We start from the raw sequence: 20404 nt of genomic DNA on the forward strand, positions 1-20404 counted from the left end.
TGAGACACATCCAACCCATGCAAGCATAGAAAAAATCTTGTAAAATGTTGACAGTGATAAATCCTGAAGTCATGTTTTCAAAATACATTGTTTCTCAACTGAAAACTTTTTGAAATCAATTTTAATGTAGTTCTTGCTGACATGATATAAAAACGATCTTTTATTATTGTATTGCATTTCTGGTAACGTAACTATCACATCTATCCTTTTTCTAATTTAAGTGCTTTTCATTTTTCCTTTCTAGAATATTTTCAAGACTCCAGTTCAGCACCTGTCCAGTGAGGTTCGTATAATAATGTAAAGTATTTATATCATTTTGAGATGAAGGGATTTGAGGCGTTATCTTTAAAGGATTGCAACCCAATGTTATGTATTCAAAGTCTACTACTGAGATTGTATCCTTAAGAAAGATACAATACTTTTCTCAGTCTGCTGAATTGGAAGATAGTGCTGTCTCTCATATATTAGAAAAGGGTCTACCTATTAATACAATTCATGAAAATTTGAGCTAATGAAGGTGTATACATTGGATATACACTATATCTAGTCCTAGATATACATTATACTTAAAGAAAAAAAAAATCAGGTTAGTTGTGACTGAGCACCTTTTATCCTAGGTATATTTGATCAGGCTCATCCTGGTGCTAAACAACAGTGATAAAATTGACAACAAAAAAACCTTCTTGTAGTCACTCAACTATGTTAAAATTAGCAGCCACATCTCTCTCAAATCACATGTTACCATCTGTAAGGAGAATATACTCTAAGATGGGTAGTCTTATAGTCTTTGAAAAAAATAAAGCGAGGCTGGATGGTTACTTGTATCACAGGACTGGGCCAGCCATGTAACATTTATATAAATTACCAGAAAAAACAAGGTTCAAGGTTCAAACCTCTCTCTGATTTCAGGGAAGGTACAGTTGTTGAAACATTAAGGTGCTGCAAGACTGACTATATCACATTGTTATGGCTATAAAAGTTTACTATATCTTCAGCTGTTGTGTTATGCCTTTAGTCCAAGTACATAATTCTGTTTGTCTCAGTGTGCCTAGCTGACAAATAGGTTCCATGGTAGTGATTGCTCCAGCAAATACAAATTTTATATTTTGGAGGCTTTTTTTTATTCCTTTGCCTTTTTTTAGTCAAAATGGCTAGATTAGAATATATTTTTCTGTAGAAAGTATTGATTTTCATTGGTAACAACAAATCTAATTAATTGAATAGACTGCAGTCTATTGTTGGTCCTTATTTATTTCAAAGATAGAGGAGAGATGAAAAGCAAAGTTGATGTCAGTCTCATCAGATTTGGAGGTCCCCCAAAGCTGATTATAATAAAAAAAATCTATTATATTAAAGAGTTAATGATAAATTCCTATGGTGTAAAAACCCTGTCACGCAGCAGAAAGGGGATAATAAAAGAGTGTATGCAGTAGAGAGAGAGACAGATGGACAGAGATTAAAATGAACACTATCAGCTCATGCACACATACACGTACAAATATACTAATTTTTTTTTTGGCACCCATACATATACAGATGACAGCTGTGTGAGGTGTTGTATGACAAACAACAAAGTTGAAGTAGATAAGAGAAAAAAATGAGTATTGTTAATTAAGAAAGAAGTTAAAATATGAACGATGATGACAGGCAAGAATATTTTGCACAAGCCAGAATGAGAAAGCAAACTAGAAGAGAAAACGTAACTAATGAGAATAAACAAAGATTTCCTAGAAATTAATCAAAGGATTTTGAAGAAAATAACAGAATAGGAGATATTTATGGCTGAGACTGTACAATAAAATGCTGGATTATAGTATTACAAAGAACTTTCATATGCTCTTATTATCTGTTAAAGTAATATTTTCCCCATTCATTACCATTCAGTTGTTCTTCTCATTAGCCTGTTCCAGTATAGTCTTCAATAATTGCTAATTTATTACCAATCAATTGGAAGTACTTAAATACTCGAATCTCTTGTTGATTAATCATTAGTCTAGGGTTTTAATATAGACTAATGATTCCCATTTTTCCCTTTTCATAAAATTTGCCATATTGCTTGTGCCACACCTTCTGTTAAGTGGTTGGTGACAGGAAGGGCATCCAGCCAAAGACACCTTGCTAACATGGAACACACAAACAAGATCTGATCCACTTTGACCTGTCAAAGCATGCAGTGATCTCAAATAAGAACTGACTTTGACTGTGTCAACTTATCCAACCCATAGAGAATATAAATAAAATGATGGTGGTGTTGATAATGAAAAGCTATTACCTAATTTCTAATTTATTTATTATTATTATTATTATTGAATGAGAGAGCAGTGCATGCCATCAAAGTACCCTTATCAGACGAGTAGTCATGATGGATATACTAGGCTTCATATATTTTACCCCAGTGTCACTTTGATGGCATGCACTGCTCTCTCATTCAATAATAATAATAATAATGCTCTGTTTATTTTGATATAAGGTCACCATGTTGTGCACATGACCTTGCAGGTGGGGCCCAGTTAGAATTTTCTTCAGGTTGCGTTGCCCATCTTGCTCAAAAGGTCCTTGAATAAAGGTTGTTTAAGAATATTCACCCATGTTTCCAGAGGTGAATTATCCAAACCCCAAAGAATTCCTCTCAACACATGGCTTTAATGTTTCCCCCACTACTTCTGCTCGTGATCAGAGATGCACATATCATCAGCCACCAAGGGACATGCTCAACTGGTTACGGTCAAACAACTGACAAGCAAATCTGTGGTATTGAGTAGAATATTTGCTGTAGCCAATCTTTTATACCAAAACAAAACATGTACATGATAACACTTCCAATCAGTTAAGATCAGAAGCCATGAGAGCCACTGCCTGGGACTGCATCTATTATTTTTAAGGTGGCGAACTGGCAGAATTGTTAGCATGCTGGTTGAAATGCTTAGCGGTATTTCGTCTGCCCTTATGTTCTGAGTTCAAATTCCACCGGGGTCAACTTTGCCTTTCATCCTTTTGGGAGATTGATAGATTAAGTACCAATGAAATACTAGGGTCAATGTAATTGCTAGCCCTCTCCCACAAATTTCAGGCCTTGTGCCCATAGTAGAAAGGATTATTATTATTATTGGCTCTGTGACAGTCCTCATGACCTGTTTCAGGGGTGTGGGTACTGCCCTTCTTACTCGGATTGTAGGATTGCAGACCTAGCCTTAATGCATGCAATAGAGTGATCTCTGCTAAATATACACAAGGGTTGGGTGGTGATGTTAAATGAAGCAACTTATGAATTAATCCTGACTGTCCAGTCTCTTCATTTGATTCAGATTTTTTTTCTAATTATTTTCAAAAAGTTAATTATTATACTTTCAAGGCATCCTTTAGACTAAGCTTATTTTCATTATTTTTGACTACTTTTAGTTTAAAATATCATTTCAAATACATATTTATCGAAAATGTTATTATTTTCATGTTGTTATATCAAAATATATGTATCAGTCTTGTTCTTAGCGTTTACACATGTCTATATGCAATGTGTATACTTTTAGGTAAGAAAAATTACTTTAATTCCTGGAGATGGTATTGGTCCTGAAATCTCTGCAGCTGTCCAAGAGATATTTGCTGCTGCTAAGGTATTTATGAGTTCTACATTGTTAATATAACCTGCATAAAGTATTGATATTGATCATATTGAAAAGAAAAATAATGCAAACTGAACAATGTATTGATTATGTTTGAAATTCCTGATAATCCTGATGTTACTTTAGGCTAATTAATTAAATATTTTTATGGAAATTATTATCCAAATCACATATGAAGTGTTGTAGAAAAGTTACTCTTTTACTTGTTTCAATCATTTGACTGTGGCCATGCTGGAGCACCGCGTTTAGTCGAGCAAATCGACCCCAGGACTTCTTTGTAAGCCTAGTACTTATTCTATCGGTCTCTTTTGCCAAACCATTAAGTTACGGGGACGTAAACACACCAGCATCGGTTGTCAAGCGATGTTGGGGGGACAAACACAGACACACAAACATACACACACACACACACACACACACACTCACACACACACACACACATATATATATAAATATATACGACGGGCTTCTTTCAGTTTCCGTCTACCAAATCCACTCACAAGGCTTTGGTCGGGCCGAGCCTATAGTAGAAGACACTTGCCAAGGTGCTATGCAGTGGGACTGAACCCAGAACCATGTGGTTCGTAAGCAAGCTACTTACCACACAGCCACTTCTAATTTTTTTAATAATTTTAATCATTCAAATTTTGCTTTCTCTAAAATAATCAGTAATCCTTTATTCTTGCAGGTGCCCGTAGAATGGGATACTGTTGATGTCACTCCAGTGAAGGGTCCAGATGGAAAATTCCGTCTTCCACAGAAAGTATTTGAATCAATGGCTGAAACTAAATGTGGCCTGAAAGGACCTCTTGCTACTCCAGTCGGTAAAGGACATCAATCCCTCAACTTAGCATTGAGAAAGTAGGTTTATTTAATTAATTGTTGTGTAATTTATCTAAAATTGATAACCTTATTTTATACTGATTAACTTGTTATGTTATTAATAATGAGGATTTCTAACATAGGTAGGGGGTTGGGCACACATTTTGTAGGAGAGGGGGCAGTTAATTAAATTAATTTGAGAACTTGACTGAAGGATGAAGGCTAAGTCAACTCTGGTAGAATTTGGATTCAGAATGTAAAAAAATCAAATCTTTAATACTTACAAGGCGTTTTGTTGGATGCTCTACTGATTCTATCATTTACTACCTTTTAGTTTAATGATAATCATAAAATTGTTTGTACTCATTTATGAGCACATGTTTGTAATTAATTAAAAGAAAATGGATTATTTCATTTAGCATTAAAAGATATATCACATGTGCACACACACACATATATAGATATATATTTGATTTACGTCTGTTTTTTTCTTTGCTGGCAATGGATTAGATAAATATATTATTGAGGCATTGTTTTACAGCCAGATGCCCTTCTTGTGGCTATTTCTCACCTGTTTTTCAAGTAAGGGATCTCTTATTCTGCATGTTTTTGAAGGCACAAAGTCAGCAAACAATTTGTTGAAGGGAAATGACATCATCACAGCTTGTAGCTCAGTGATTTTTTTAAAGAACCACTAATGTAGATAAGTGCACACAGACAGATGCACACACACACATATGAAGAGCTTCTTTCAGTTTCTGGCTACCAATTCAAATCACAAGGCTTTGATTGGCTTCAGGCTCTAGTTGAAGACACTTGCTGAAGCTGCTTTGCATTGGGATTGAACCTAAAATCACATGATTTAAAAGCAAACTTCTTAACCACACAGCTGTATATATATATATCTGCCTATCTATCCATCTGTTTGCCTGTCTGTCTGTCTAGCTATTTATATATCTGTCTTTCTATCTATCTAACAATCTGTCCACCTATTTTGCTATCTATCTGTCTGTCTGTCTATCTAACTACTTGTCTTTATCTGCCTGCCTGCCTGTCTATCTGTCTATCTGTCTGTCTGTTTTTCTGTCTGTTTATCTGTTGCTTGATTGATCAATCACTCAATTATAGGATGCTATTGCAATGATCTCTGCCCATTTAACACTCACCACATATCTTTTTTCCTATTAATTAGCTATCTTTGTATCTCATTCTGTTAAAAAAAAACATTGTTACAATGCTTCCTACAAGAAATGATACAATGCTTACTTTCTCAGAAGTGTGTAATGGCTAAGTTTGCAATTAGCAAAGCTATTGATTCAAATGCCATGGACAATAACCTGTGCAGCTGTACTTCTGTGGTACATTACTAAACTATGTTGTTCCAATCAATCTGGATTGAAAACAGTTATCATTCCCATACACTTACCTCTTTCTCCTAGGAAAACACCTTATAAAAAATTGTATTGATAGTTATATATATATATATATATATACACACACTTATAATCTGGAGGTCTGCTACAAGCATAAAAGCAATTAAGTTAGGAAGAGTTAATGAGAATTAAATTAGTTACAGTTTGTAATTTGGATTAATTGTAGTAAAGTTTGTTTATTTAATTATATGTTTGCATTGATTTCTTAAGATGGCAAATTGAACAAGTTGTGAGAGTGTCGGGTAGAATGCCTTGTGGTATTTTGAGGGGTTATTATGCTCTGAGTTCGAATCCCATTCAGATTTTGGGGTCATTAAATAAAGTACCAGTCAAATACTGAGCTTGATTCTTCTCTCTCTCTCTCTTCCTCTGCCCTCTTCCTCTCTCTCTCTCGCTTCCTCTATGCCCCTATCTGACTCCCTTTTCATCTTGAAAACTTTGTACACTCACTTTCTTTTTCTAATTGTAAAATGTGTATCTGTTTACACTCATATTACAACTTGTTGTTAGCACTCTGTCGCTTACGACGTCGAGGGTTCCAGCCTGCTCGTGAAATTAACGTGCAAGTGGCTGAGCACTCCACAGAAACGTGTACCCTTAATGTAGTTCTCGGGGATATTCAGCGTGACACAGTGTGACAAGGCTGACCCTTTGAATTACAGGCACAACAGAAACGGGAAGTAAGAGTGAGAGAAAGTTGTGGTGAAAGGGTACAGCAGGGTTTGCCACCATCCCCTGCCGGAGCCTCGTGGAGCTTTAGGCGTTTTCGCTCAATAAACACTCACAACGCCTGGTCTGGGAATTGAAACCGCGATCTTATGACCACGAGTCCGCTGCCCTAACCACTGGGCCATTGCGCCTCCACTCATATTACAACTAGTATTGAGGAAACATTGGAGGGAGACTACTGACAATTTTCCAGGAATGGTGACAGTTTGAGCAAGGAGTTTGTTACTATTTCTTTTAGAAAACTTAATATGTTACTGGAACTGCTGATGGGTGGTCCTATATGTAGTTTAACATGAAACAGAAGTAAAGAAGACTGGATTCTACTCTACAGTTATTATTGTTTACTCCTCTCATACTACAACTTTTATCCTCTCATTTAATTTTAGATTGAGGAGGTTACCATTATCCTTAGGGATAAGGGTAATTGGGTGAGATTAATGATCAGTGAATTGTTTCAGGTAAGGGGTTTGAAAGGAAATTATGCGATATTGGTGGAGTTCCATAAAAATGCAATGTTGGGTAAAGAAAGATTGGACAAAAATTTTAGAAAGCAGTCTGTGTATTAAGGGAGGTATATATATATATATATATATATACGTATTCTGATTACTTAATTTTAATTTTTGAAATTTTAATTTTTACCATTCTCAACATTTGTTTTGTAGAGCTTTCAGTTTGTATGCTAATGTTCGCCCATGTAAATCTATAGTTGGTTATGAAACACCCTATGAAGATGTTAACTTGGTCACAATTCGGGAGAACACTGAAGGAGAATACAGTGGAATTGAACATATTGTAAGTTCTCTTGTTTGTTTGTTTTATTTTTCTAGTTTTTTTGTTTGCTCTTTTGTTAAATTATTTCTAAATCATCATCATCATCATCATCGTTTAACGTCCGCTTTCCATGCTAGCATGGGTTGGACGATTTGACCGAGGACTGGTGAAACCGGATGGCAACACCAGGCTCCAGTCTGATTTGGCAGAGTTTCTACAGCTGGATGCCCTTCCTAACGCCAACCACTCAGAGAGTGTAGTGGGTGCTTTTACGTGTCACCCGCACGAAAACGGCCACGCTCGAAATGGTGTCTTTTATGTGCCACCCGCACAAGCCAGTCCAGGGGCACTGGCAACGATCTCGCTCGAAAATCCTACAGGAGCCAGTCAGGCGGTACTGGCAACGGCCACGCTCAAAATGGTGCATCTCATGTGCCACCCGCACAAGAACCAGTCCAGGGGCACTGGCAACGATCTTACTTGGCTTGCCGGGTCTTCTCACGCACAGCCCATTTCCAAAGGTCTCGGTCCGTAGTCATCGCCTCGGTGAGGCCCAATGTACGAAGGTCTTGCCTCACCACCTCAGCCCAGGTCTTCCTGGGCCTACCTCTTCCACGGGTTCCCTCAACTGTTAGGGTGTGGCACTTTTTCACGCAGCTATCCTCCTCCATTCTCACCACATGTCCATACCAGCGCAATCGTCTCTCTTGCACGCCACAACTGATGCTTCTAATGTTCAGCTTTTCTCTCAAGATACTTACACTCTGACGGGTATTGAGAATACATATTAAATAATATATATCAGGATTTGGAAACTAATTATAAGTATATACATTTATATACATTACATTTTGCTTAAAAATGTATCTCAGGAAATTCTTCCCTACCAGTATATTTCTACCTGCTGTCAGTCTTTGAACTTAATAACTCTTAACTTTGAGTTGATTGATGTTATTATAAATAACAATAATAATAATAAATTATGGAGATGTACTTGCATAGCAGGTGACTTAATCTGAAGTAGCTTCCACTACTTCTTCCTATGTCTTTGCAGGTCCCTTCCATTTGAATTGCTTGGACACTTTTTTGCCCGTCTGTCATCCTCTGTATGCATCATATCCAGTTTTCAGTTTCATCTGCCAAGTGTTTTGTAAACAAATAAGAGAGTGAATTTGCTCAACTAAACACTGTCTTCTGTAAACCTTTGTTGTGTTTAGTCAAAAGATATGTTAATCATTTCTTTTGACCAGCCGCTTGACCATCTTCTGTAGAGAAGAGGATATAATAGACTGAGTTAATTCAACTACATTAACAGATCTTATTTATCACCTTTCTGAAGGACTGGCCTTAGTGCCAGTGGCATGTAAAAGCACCCACTACACTCTCGGAGTGGTTGGCGTTAGGAAGGGCATCCAGCTATAGAAATTCTGCCAAATCAGATTGGAGTCTGGTGTAGCCATCTGGTTCACCAGTCCTCAGTCAAATCGTCCAACCCATGCTAGCATGGAAAGCAGACGTTAAACAATGATGATGATGATGACCTGGCAGAATTCTTAGAAGAATGAAATTAAACACTTGGGATATTTAGTCTGGCACTGTTTGTTCTGCCTCTCTACCATTAATGATAATACATTTGTAAATGTTTTTACTTTCTTATATACGTTAGCTATATTTTTGTTATTTAGATTGTGGATGGAGTTGTCCAAAGTATTAAACTCATCACAGAAGCAGCATCCCTTCGTGTCGCAGAGTATGCCTTTGAATATGCTCGCAACAACAACAGATCTACTGTTACTGCTGTTCACAAGGCTAATATCATGTAAGCTAAACACATTTTGTATTTTTTTTTTGTTGTTGGCACTCCGTCGCTTACGACGTCGAGGGTTCCAGTTGATCCGATCAACGGAACAGCCTGCTCGTGAAATTAACGTGCAAGTGGCTGAGCACTCCACAGACACGTGTACCCTTAACATAGTTCTCAGGGATATTCAGCGTGACACAGTGTGACAAGGCTGACCCTTTGAATTACAGGCACAACAGAAACAGGAAGTAAGAGTGAGAGAAAGTTGTGGTGGAAGAGTACAGCAGGGTTCGCCACCACCCCCTGCCGGAGCCTCGTGGAGCTTTAGGTGTTTTCGCTCAATAAACACTCACAACGCCCGGTCTGGGAATTGAAACCGCGATCCTATGACTGCGAGTCTGCTGCCCTAACCACTGGGCCATTGCGCCTCCACATTTTGTATTAAACACTAACATTTTGATAAATTTAGTCTTCATATAGAATTCATTCAGCCTCATTTTATCATCCAAGCTTATGTACATTGAGCTGCCATTAAATGCTTGTTTAAAATTAGCTTGTTCAGTTGTATTCACATTCAATTACAGATGAAGAAATACCTGTTAAAAATATTTTTCTCTCTGATAATTTTGAAATGTTTTTATTTGCAGGAAGATGTCTGATGGTTTATTTCTCAGATGTTGTCGAGAAGTTGCCGAACGAAACAAAGACATCAAATTTAAAGAGTCATATTTAGATACTGTTTGTCTTAATGTAAGTTACATAACTTTTCTGGAGTGTTGCAAACATATTGGAATTGTTCCTATTGACTTCATTGTTGCATTATTATTCTAAACTGTTGCCATGTTTTAATTTTATAGTTCATTTTTGCTACTAGAGTTTGTCAGAAAAACATGAACAGGCATAAATTCCCACTCCTTTCACTTATAAAATTTCAGGTCTTTTGTCTCGGTATGAAACCAATAATTGATAGAAATGGTCGTTTTGTTCCTTTTATTAACTGTAAACTCTTCTTTTCTTAAATATGTTTAATTCCTTTTTAAGTGTAGAAACCACATTAATATTTTCTCTTTCAGATGGTACAAGATCCTTCTCAATTTGATGTCTTGGTCATGCCAAACCTTTATGGTGACATCTTAAGGTAAGTTTCAGATTTTAAGACTTTCTTGTTGTTTATAAAAACCTGGAATTTTATTAAAAATATTTCTAGTGAGTTCTCACTTCGCTTGTTAGATATATTTTGTTTCCAAACCTAAGGTATGGAAAAATGTATATGGTTGTATTGGGTTATCCCATAATGTGGTTCTTTTACAATTGCATGAACTAGAAGTCAGAGTTGGATGGGATAAACTACCTGCATCAACTTGCTATAAAAGCAGGTTGTAATTTTAACTTATACTTATTCTTAGTGCAAGTTTTGAAGAGTGCAGTTCAATTTTAACAGCTATTTTTCCAAAGCTACAATGGAAGTGACAAAGGAGCATATTCGGCACATTTTGTTTTATGAGTTCAATAAAGGCAACAATGCAAAGGAAAGTGCAAGGGATATTAATGCAGTATACGAGGATCAGACAATAAGCATAAGCCATTGTCAATGGTGGTTCCAGAAATTCTGAGCTAGAAGCTACAGCCTGGAAGACAAGCCTAGTTCTGGAAGATTTGTAGAGCTTGTTGAGGATGCCTTGCAAACCCTGGTGGAACAGAACTCCATCGTATCTGTTGAGGAACTAGCAGAGAAGTTTGATGTAAAACAGTGGAACAATTTAAAGAACTATCATAGCTATCTATTATATCTGAAAGAAGTTGGATGTAATTATTGTTATATATCTAAAGAGTGTTCAATATAATCCAACATGGTCTTACATCTACTCGAAAGAAACAAGTACTAAGTGATTTACACAGAATATCAGTGTTGTGTCAACAACCAGAAGTGTAAAAGGAGCTGCCATATAGTTTTTTCTCAAAATGTTTCTGAATATATCTGAATTTGCAGATCTGTCTAGCCCATACTAATACTAGCAAAGCATGAAATGGTTCATCATCATCATCATCATCGTTTAATGTTTGCTTTCCATGCTAGCATGGGTTGGATGATTTGACTGAGGACTGGCAAGCCAGAAGGCTGCACCAGACTCCAATCTGATCTGGCAGAGTTTCTACAGCTGGATGCCCTTCCTAACGCCAACCACTCCGAGAGTGTAGTGGGTGCTTTTACGTGCCACCACCACAAGGGCCAGTCACACGGTACTGGCAACGGCCATGCTCAAAAAGGTGTTTTTTACATGCCACCTGCATGGGAGCCAGTCCAGTGGCACTGGCAATGACCTCGCACGAATGATTTTCTAACGTGCCACCAGCACAAGTGTTAGAAGGCAACGCTGGTAATGATTACGTTCAAATGGTGCTATTTACGGGCCACTAGCACAGAAGCCAGAGAGCTGCTCTGGCATTAGCAGTAGGAAATAGAAAGAAAACAACTATATTTATATAGTTTTTAATACGTAAACATTCATTCCTTGATTTACTGAATATTATTTATTGTAGTGATTTGTGTGCTGGCCTCATTGGTGGTTTGGGAGTTACTCCAAGTGGAAATATAGGAGAAGATGGTGCCATCTTTGAATCGGTAAGTTCTTTAAATGTATTTTCTATCTATTCTTCTTTCAAAATAAGTCATTTTAAATATCTTTTATCTTTTACTTGTTTCAGTCATTTGACTGTAGTCATGCTAGGGCTCTACCTTGAAGGGTTTTAGTCAAACAAATTGACCCCAAGACTTATTTTTTAAAGCCTGGTACTTATTCTCTGAGTCTCTTGCTGGATTGCTAAGTTACAGGGATGTAAATACACCAACACTGGTTGTCAAACAGTGGTGGAGGACAAACGCACACAGATATATACAATGGGCTTCTTTCAGTTTCTATCTACCAAATCCACTCACAAGGCTTTGGTCAGCCTGAGGCTATAGTAGAAGACACTTGCCCAAGGTGTCATGCACTTGGACTGAACTCAGGACCATGTGGTTGGGAAGCAAGCTTCTTACCACGCAATGTTTGTTTTTATTATTTATTGTTCTGAAGTAATAGATAAGTCATTTTCAGAATTGAGCATAATTAAGGTAACTGAAAATGTGTAATTACTGGGTTGATCGTCTTGGATTTTTGTTAGAAAAATGAACTTACCAACCACATGGTTCCGGGCTTAGTCCCACTGCGTGGCAGTTTGGGCAGGTGTCTTCTACTATAGCCTTGGGCCAACAAAAGCCTTGTGAGTGGATTTGGTAGACGGAAACTGAAAAAAGCCCATTGTATATATATATATATATATATATATATATATATATATATATATATATATATATATACATATATATATTAAATATATACTTTTATAAAACAAATTTTACAAAATATATAGTATCTGTTAACAGTCTTAGCCAAAAACTCACAGTTGAGTTTTTGTATATATATATGTATACATGTCTCTTAAAGGATAGAGCTCAAAATCAATGCATTGAAGATACTTTATTGCAGCAACAATTATAATAATAACAGAAACAACCACAATAAGCCAAACCTATGCACATTTCAATAGGGTATCCCAGAAAAATAAACCACATCATAAGATGTCTCGTGAAATATTGTAACAAATTACAACATATTACAAATTTCTGGATACTCCATCTCATCAGGGTCGCATTATTGCCATCACCAATACCATTATTAGCAAAACACACACATCATCCAAGAGGGTGAAAGAATAATCGACGGCACGCAACCTACCATCGTTATTTTCTTACAGAATGTAGACAAACCAGTCAACCGAAATCCAGCGACGTACACCGCCCGGTTTACAGCGTAAAAATCCCTTGCCAAAAATTCATCCCCCCTGTACATCAAGATTTCCTATCGGATCTTCCTATAACGATAGTGTATTAATTAATTCATTAATTATACTCGCCCACGCCCACACACCGCACACCACCACCCACATGCCCACACCTACCCCCACACACACATATACCTATACTTAGATACACACACCCATATATATTTATATGTATTTTTTATGTATAACCATACACCCAAACACATATACACACAAACACATATATACACTCACATATGCATGCATATACCTATACACACATACAGATACACATGCACCCACATAAACGCGCACAGATACACACACACACCCATTTACATATATATGCATACATACTCACATACACACATGCGTACATATGTACATACACACATATAGCTATACCTCCATATATACATCGATACATATGCACATACACACACACAAGCTTATATATGTTTACATGTACACACATACACATACGTCTCCATACACACATACACTCTCACGTGTCTCCACATGTATACCTACACCCATATACATATACACTCATATATTTGCGCCACAGACCTAATTCCAGTAAGATATATAGAGATGAATATACCTCTTCCTTAATTTCGAACTTGTGCCTATACACATTCCGGTAATTCCTATTTATAAAATGCATACGTATGTCTATACATATGTAGACATCTGTAAGCTTTAAACGTTATTTTATTAACTAGGTGACCCTTGGAAAAAAGTATGGAAAATAATTCCAAGTTACATAACGAACAAGTACTTTTACCCTTGTCGTACGGCATCGATTTGCCTACTAACAACCATTCAAGGGAGTAATCCTTTTTCTCATCTTTCAATTTCCAAACTAAATTACTAAGCGCCGTACTATATTGCTTACTCCTATTCCTAAAGGAAGAGTAATGATTAGAAATTCGTTTCGAGACCTCAAGTGACGAAGCCCCGAAATAACTCCAAATCTTCTTATCCGTTATAACATTACACCTATAGACAATGTTTTTAGTTTTAGCATTTGCACTAAGGAATCTTATTCTATTAGGGTTATCTTCAGATGTTTCTATTAGTTTATTACCAAAGTTAGTGGTATTATCCATATCCTTTTGGTCTTGACTAACATCTCGACCATTGCCTGTATTATTATTATTATTACCCTCTGTGTTTATGTCAACAGAACTATGACTAGAGTTTGAGGATAAAAGTTTAAAGTTATGAGCGGCGATAATTTGGGTCAAATTCTTGGTGTTTGAAAATCCGAACCTTACCTTATGCTCGTTAATAACCTTATAGGGATTTTTACGCTGTAAACCGGGCGGTGTACGTCGCTGGATTTCGGTTGACTGGTTTGTTTACACTCTGTAAGAAAATAACGATGGTAGGTTGCGTGCCGTCGATTATTCTTTCACCCTCTTGGATGATGTGTGTGTTTTGCTAATAATGGTATTGGTGATGGCAATAATGCGACCCTGATGAGATGGAGTATCCAGAAATTTGTAATATGTTGTAATTTGTTACAATATTTTACGAGACATCTTATGATGTGGTTTATTTTTCCGGGATACCCTATTGAAATGTGCATAGGTTTGGCTTATTGTGGTTGTTTCTGTTATTATTATAATTGTTGCTGCAATAAAGTATCTTCAATGCATTGATTTTGAGCTCTATCCTTTAAGAGACATGTATACATATATATATATATATATATATATACATATATATATATATATATATATATATATATATATATATATATGTATGTGTGTGTGTGTGTCTGTGTTTTTCCCACCACCATCGCTTGACAACCAATGCTGGTGTTTTTACGTCCCTGTAACTTGGCGGTTTGGCAAAAGAGACCGATAGAATAAGTACTAGGCTTACAAAGAAAAAGTCCTGGGGTCGATTTGTTCAACTAAAAGCAGTGCTCCAGCATGGCCACAGTCAAATGACTGAAACAAATAAAAGAATTATTTTATCATTTTTATTGCCTGTAACATCATTGATTCATTAGCTTCAATGAATGCGGTTTTTTTTTTACCTGAATTGTTTTTTACAAGTGGAAAGAGTTTAATTATTGCCTTTAATGTAATAAACTTGATATTTTTTTCAGGTACATGGCACAGCTCCCGACATTGCAGGTTTAGATATGGCTAATCCAACTGCACTCTTGCTTAGTGCTGTTATGATGCTACGTCACATGGGTCTCATGGATTTTGCTGCCAACATTGAAAATAGTGTGTTATCTGTAATAAGAGAAGGCAAAGTAAGTACTTAGATACTTTGTTGACAGTAGTGTTGATAATTTGTGAACATGTAGAGCGTGGCCGTTGCCAGTACCGCCTGACTGGCCTTCGTGCTGGTGGCACATAAAAGCACCCACTACACTCTCTGAGTGGTTGGCATTAAGAAGGGCACCCAGCTGTAGAAACTCTGCCAAATCAGATTGGAGCCTGGTGTAGCCATCTGGTTTCACCAGTCCTCAGTCAAATCGTCCAACCCATGCTAGCATGGAAAGCAGACGTTAAACGATGATGATGATGATGATGACGTAGTGTAAACATTCTAACATCATCACAATCTTTCCAAGTTGTGCTGCATTTCACTTGAATTTTTGGTCCTCCAAAGTCATCTTGGCTGTAAATTTTGGCCTGAACATTTCAACACATATGCCAGAATATATAGTATATCTTTTAACTTTTAAATTGCCCCAACGTGGTAACTAGAGAATGTTTGTGTTAAATTAAGAAATCTTGGTAAAAAAAAAAAAATTCACTTTTGGAGATATAATTTTACTTTTTTATTCTCTACCCACCACTCCAGTGATTTAGTCAAACAGTGCATGCTTTCACCTTTAGTCTCTAAAATATTGCATCTTATTTTCCATCTTGAGTCAGTGAGAGAGCTCTGTATAGATGCTTGACTTGCTAAGAATTGCAACCAAATCTTTCTGTTGTCTTAAAAAAAAGAGAGAACACATTTGACAGTGCAAACCTAGATATGTTATGTCTCAAAAAAATTGGGTAGTCATAGCTGGAACACTGTCAGATGTAGTTTCTCTTAATCAGTCAGACCTGGAGCTAAGCAAGAACAACCTAGGTTTACTAATGTTCTATGTATATCACTCACTCCTTCACTCCCAATATTGTTGTCTTTGATTTTGTGGTGTTCATTATCATTTCACTCCAGAATTGCTTAAATATCTGAACAGACATCAACTGATTCTGTTTGAATTTTGTTGTCTTAATGTTTCTTTCAATAAAACCAAAATCTGGAGTAGTATGGAAGCGCTTTATGAAAAGGTTTGGCTGATTGAATGGCTTATAATATTTAGGTCCTTCTCTGTATGCTCTGAGCTCTAATTTTATCAAAGTTGCCTGTGTTTTTAATTTCTCTGATGTGATTAAATATTTCTGCTCTTCTGCAATGACATGGTCCTGTGTACACTCTATAAAGTGGTTGGTGTTAGGAAGGGCATCCAGCCATAGAAACCAAACCAAAACAAACTATGGAACCTGGTGTGACCCCTGGCCTTGCCAATTTCCTGGCAAGCCACCCAACCCATGCCAGCATGGAAAATGGACATTCAATGTTGATTATGATGTGGCTAGTAAAAAATCAGTATATATTTGATCAACACAAGTTGGATAGAAGTTCCCAGAGTTTTAGATAATCAAATTCATGACATTTTAGTTCTTTGCGAAGGAGTAACACATACTGTATTAAACAAATTGTAGACATAGAAATAGTGTTAGAAAACATGAAATATGTAAGCAATATAAGCACATGGTTTAGTGATTAGGGTGTTGTACTCATGATCATAAGGTTGTGGTTTCAATTCCTGTACTGGGTGATATGTTGTGTTCTTGAGCAAAACACTTCATTTCATGCTGCTCCAGTCCATTTAGCTGGCGAAAATGAATAATCCTGTGATGGACCAATGTCCTGTCCAGTGGAGTGGAAATGTGCACCTCAGAAACAAGGAAACCAGTCCCATGAGTCTATATGAGTTGGGAAGAATTATAGGTTTGAGAAAGACTATTAGTCTGTTCATTTTTGAAGTTCCTAATTAACCATGCAAATTTAACAGGCTTCCTATCAATATAAGCTATTTGTGAAAGTTCATAGCAGCTTGTAGGAGCCAACATTACTTCTACAGTAAAACAACAATTTTATAATCTAAACCTTTAATTCTTTATAAACCATGTGTGTTCTCTTTGTTTAAAATTATTATCAGTAATTAAAGTATTTATATGCATTAGCCTTCATCAATACTATCAGTAACTTTGCATTTAATTTAAATTTATATTAAAAACATTTTATTTATTTAAATATTTTATTTGTTGCAGTATCTCACCAAAGATCTTGGAGGAAATGCTAAATGTTCAGAATACACAAGGGAAATTTGCTCAAAGCTTTGACCAAGATTTTCTATTAGCAGTTTCCATGCTTAGTGTACCATGTAACTAACATTTATGTATTCTTTTTTTGTCTTGTGTTTAATAATACTGCTTTTGCTAAAAGAACCTGAAGAAGACTGACAAATCTGTCTCTCCAAAATATCTTCCTTTCTTGTCATAGATTCTAAGTTACATCATTCCCATTCTCATGCATTAAAATTGAAGAGAAACCAATATCTTTTTGGTAAAGCATTTCTCCTTTTTATATAAGCTAAGATATTGTTCCTTCACGGAGAGATGGATTTCTGTACATTTTGTACGTAACTAATTAAGCCATGCTTTTCATTCTGTAACATATATTTTAGTTTCTTAAACGTAGAGAACCAAAGGGAAATGTTTTCTGCTCTGCTGTTTGTATATATGAGGTGCAATCCAGAAGCTTTGAGACTTTTTCAGGAAAGACATTCATTAATTTCAAAGAAATACAAAACTCCTTGAAAGTAGGATCCTCTAATTTTAATGCACATGTTGTAGCACTCCAGCTACTTTGTTGAAGGTCTCATGGAAGTCCTGAAAGTGAAGGTGTCCAGGACCCACGTCACAGAATCCATCTTCTCAGTGTCTTCAACATGACTATCCCCGAGGTTCTCTTTCAACTTGGGGAACAACCAAAAGTTACAGGGAACAAGGTTTGGACTGTAAGGAGGCTGAGGGGCAGTTTTGATGTCAGCTTATTAGATGTATAGTAATGATACACTAAAATTACAGTAATTTAGAACAGTTATCACTGTATCTCTTGAAAAAAGTCTAAAAACCTCTGGAATGGCCTATGTATGTGTATCCTGCACATGTAACATATATTATATATATATATATAAGAGCAAGCCTAAAATGTTTCTATTACTGTGATTTGCCAGTTCATGAAGATCCTTTGAAAGCTAATTATGACAAGCATTGATGTTACTGTAGTTTTTGTTTTTTGTTGTTTTTTTTTCCATTGAAACTAGAATCTCATTTTGAGTGTATAAGTTATACTTATCCATACGTTGTTACAACCAACTTTTGCCAAATTTAAAACCAAATAGAAACAAGAATATTATTTATCCATTTTGATGCCTTTTACATATATGTTTGTATATACTTGTGCAGCTGGCATTAAGCAGATGTAGTTAAATTTAATTACGAAAATAAACAGCTTAATCGGATACACCTGATATTTATTTACAGATAAGCTTTGAAAGAATATCTATTAAAGATCTAATAAAAGAGACTCTTTCATTAATCAGCTGCTCATAGATTATCGTTTCATTTGCTTACCTTCATACATCACTTCATATAATTTATATACTACATATATACACTACATACATTTTCTTATTCTGGATTCAGTATGAAGTGGTCATAGGAGCATAATATATATTGTTACTTTTTTGTTGTTGTTGCAAGTAGTAGAATTTGTTGCTATTCATTCAGAACTTGAAGGCAGTGAGCAGGCAGGATTGTTACTGCACTGGACAAAATGTTCTATGTTCTGAGTTCAAATTCTGTTGAGGTCGACTTTACTTTTCATCCTTTTGGGGTTGATGAAATAAGTATCAGTTATGCCTATTGTAGAAAGAATTTATTCAGAACCTGGAAATCTGTTACTGTGACTACTCATGAAAATATACAGTGAGTAACAGGATGGTATAACTGTAAGTTCTGTATAAATATATAAATATAAATATATTTTTTCCTTTCCTGATGTGTGTGTACATTTATTTAGAGAACTCTGCACACATACATACATTTTGATTTTCATATTAAGATACTTCTATTTATTACTTGAAACAATTACATCCACCCAAATGTCCTGATTATATACTTCCAAAATAAATTAATTTTCATATTTGTTTTTTTATACCAAGTTTGTTAAAATTTGAAACTATATAAAACATTCATTTATGTGTAGTTTTTATACTCTTGTGTAGAAATGTGTTCATTTAACAAGAATGTGTGTTATACCTGTATGTCTACCTGTGAATAATCCTCAATTTATTATTGACCAAACTTACAAATATGTTTTGTTTTTCTTTTATTTCTTTTCTGCCTGTATGTTGGTAGTCTCACTTCATATTTGGGTTCTTGTCTAAAAGATGAACACCCGACTCTGAAAACCATTATTTCCATACTAATATATATACAACATTCACTTAAGTTACACAATAAGCTCTCACAACAAATACCTGTCTCAAAACACCTTTCAACTTGTATTTATATAGTTGTGATACTCTGGCATATTTCTTTGTGGTTGTGGATCAGTAACTAGATATCTACTTTTCTCAGTTTCTTAATTCAATGATTCTTTTTCTTTCTGTTTTTGCAGAAGAAAAATTTATTTAAAAAAATTTTTTTTTTACCCTTTAATTTTTATACTCTATGCTCTGCCAGTTAAAGACTTGATGTCACAAGAGACCATATCCAAATGTATCTTGAGAGCTTCTGATATATCTTACATCTGTTGAGTATTTTGCTTTCTCTAACCATTTGAACAAGAAACTTAAAGCAATTGGAAAGTAGTCAAATTTAATTAACTATATAACACACATGTCCCATTAATAAAGCAGCATTTTAAACCATTAATACAATGTGGAATGCTGCTTTGCTTGTGAGAACACCAATAAATAGTGTGTATGTGTACAGTTTTTGTATGTAATTTGTATATTGCAGAAGAAAAATTAGGTTTTTGAATATTTCAGTTAATTTGACTAACTTCCCTGTTCTAAGTATTTTATTTCATTACCTTCTCCACCATCTTCTTATAATCTCTTCTCAAAGAAAAAGAGAGATAGAAAATGGCTTTCTTAAGGTTTGCTTTCTACCTCATATTAGTTTTAATGTTGACAAGTGACATTGCAGGTATACTGAAACAAACATTACTGTTTTCAGGAATTGTTTTAGTTGTTATTATTA

At 35.7% G+C, this 20404-nt stretch overlaps 1 protein-coding gene across 1 annotated transcript in view; it reads left to right on the forward strand.

The window, feature by feature from the left end:
* Nucleotides 1-19509, forward strand: part of LOC106875666 (isocitrate dehydrogenase [NAD] subunit alpha, mitochondrial) — a 32213-nt gene extending 12704 nt beyond the window's left edge. Inside the window, exons 2-11 of the mRNA XM_014923905.3 lie at nucleotides 245-283; nucleotides 3528-3611; nucleotides 4309-4481; nucleotides 7270-7399; nucleotides 9064-9197; nucleotides 9827-9929; nucleotides 10253-10317; nucleotides 11721-11802; nucleotides 15166-15318; nucleotides 17402-19509. Of these exons, the coding sequence (XP_014779391.1) occupies nucleotides 245-283; nucleotides 3528-3611; nucleotides 4309-4481; nucleotides 7270-7399; nucleotides 9064-9197; nucleotides 9827-9929; nucleotides 10253-10317; nucleotides 11721-11802; nucleotides 15166-15318; nucleotides 17402-17473 (1035 nt within the window). The 3' untranslated portion in view covers nucleotides 17474-19509. The remainder of the gene's footprint in view (nucleotides 1-244; nucleotides 284-3527; nucleotides 3612-4308; nucleotides 4482-7269; nucleotides 7400-9063; nucleotides 9198-9826; nucleotides 9930-10252; nucleotides 10318-11720; nucleotides 11803-15165; nucleotides 15319-17401) is intronic.
* The last annotated feature ends 895 nt before the right edge of the window (nucleotides 19510-20404 follow it).

This window comes from Octopus bimaculoides, chromosome 3 (genome assembly GCF_046866305.1).
Source record: "Octopus bimaculoides isolate indiv1 chromosome 3, ASM4686630v1, whole genome shotgun sequence".
NCBI classification, from domain to species: Eukaryota; Metazoa; Mollusca; class Cephalopoda; order Octopoda; family Octopodidae; genus Octopus; species Octopus bimaculoides.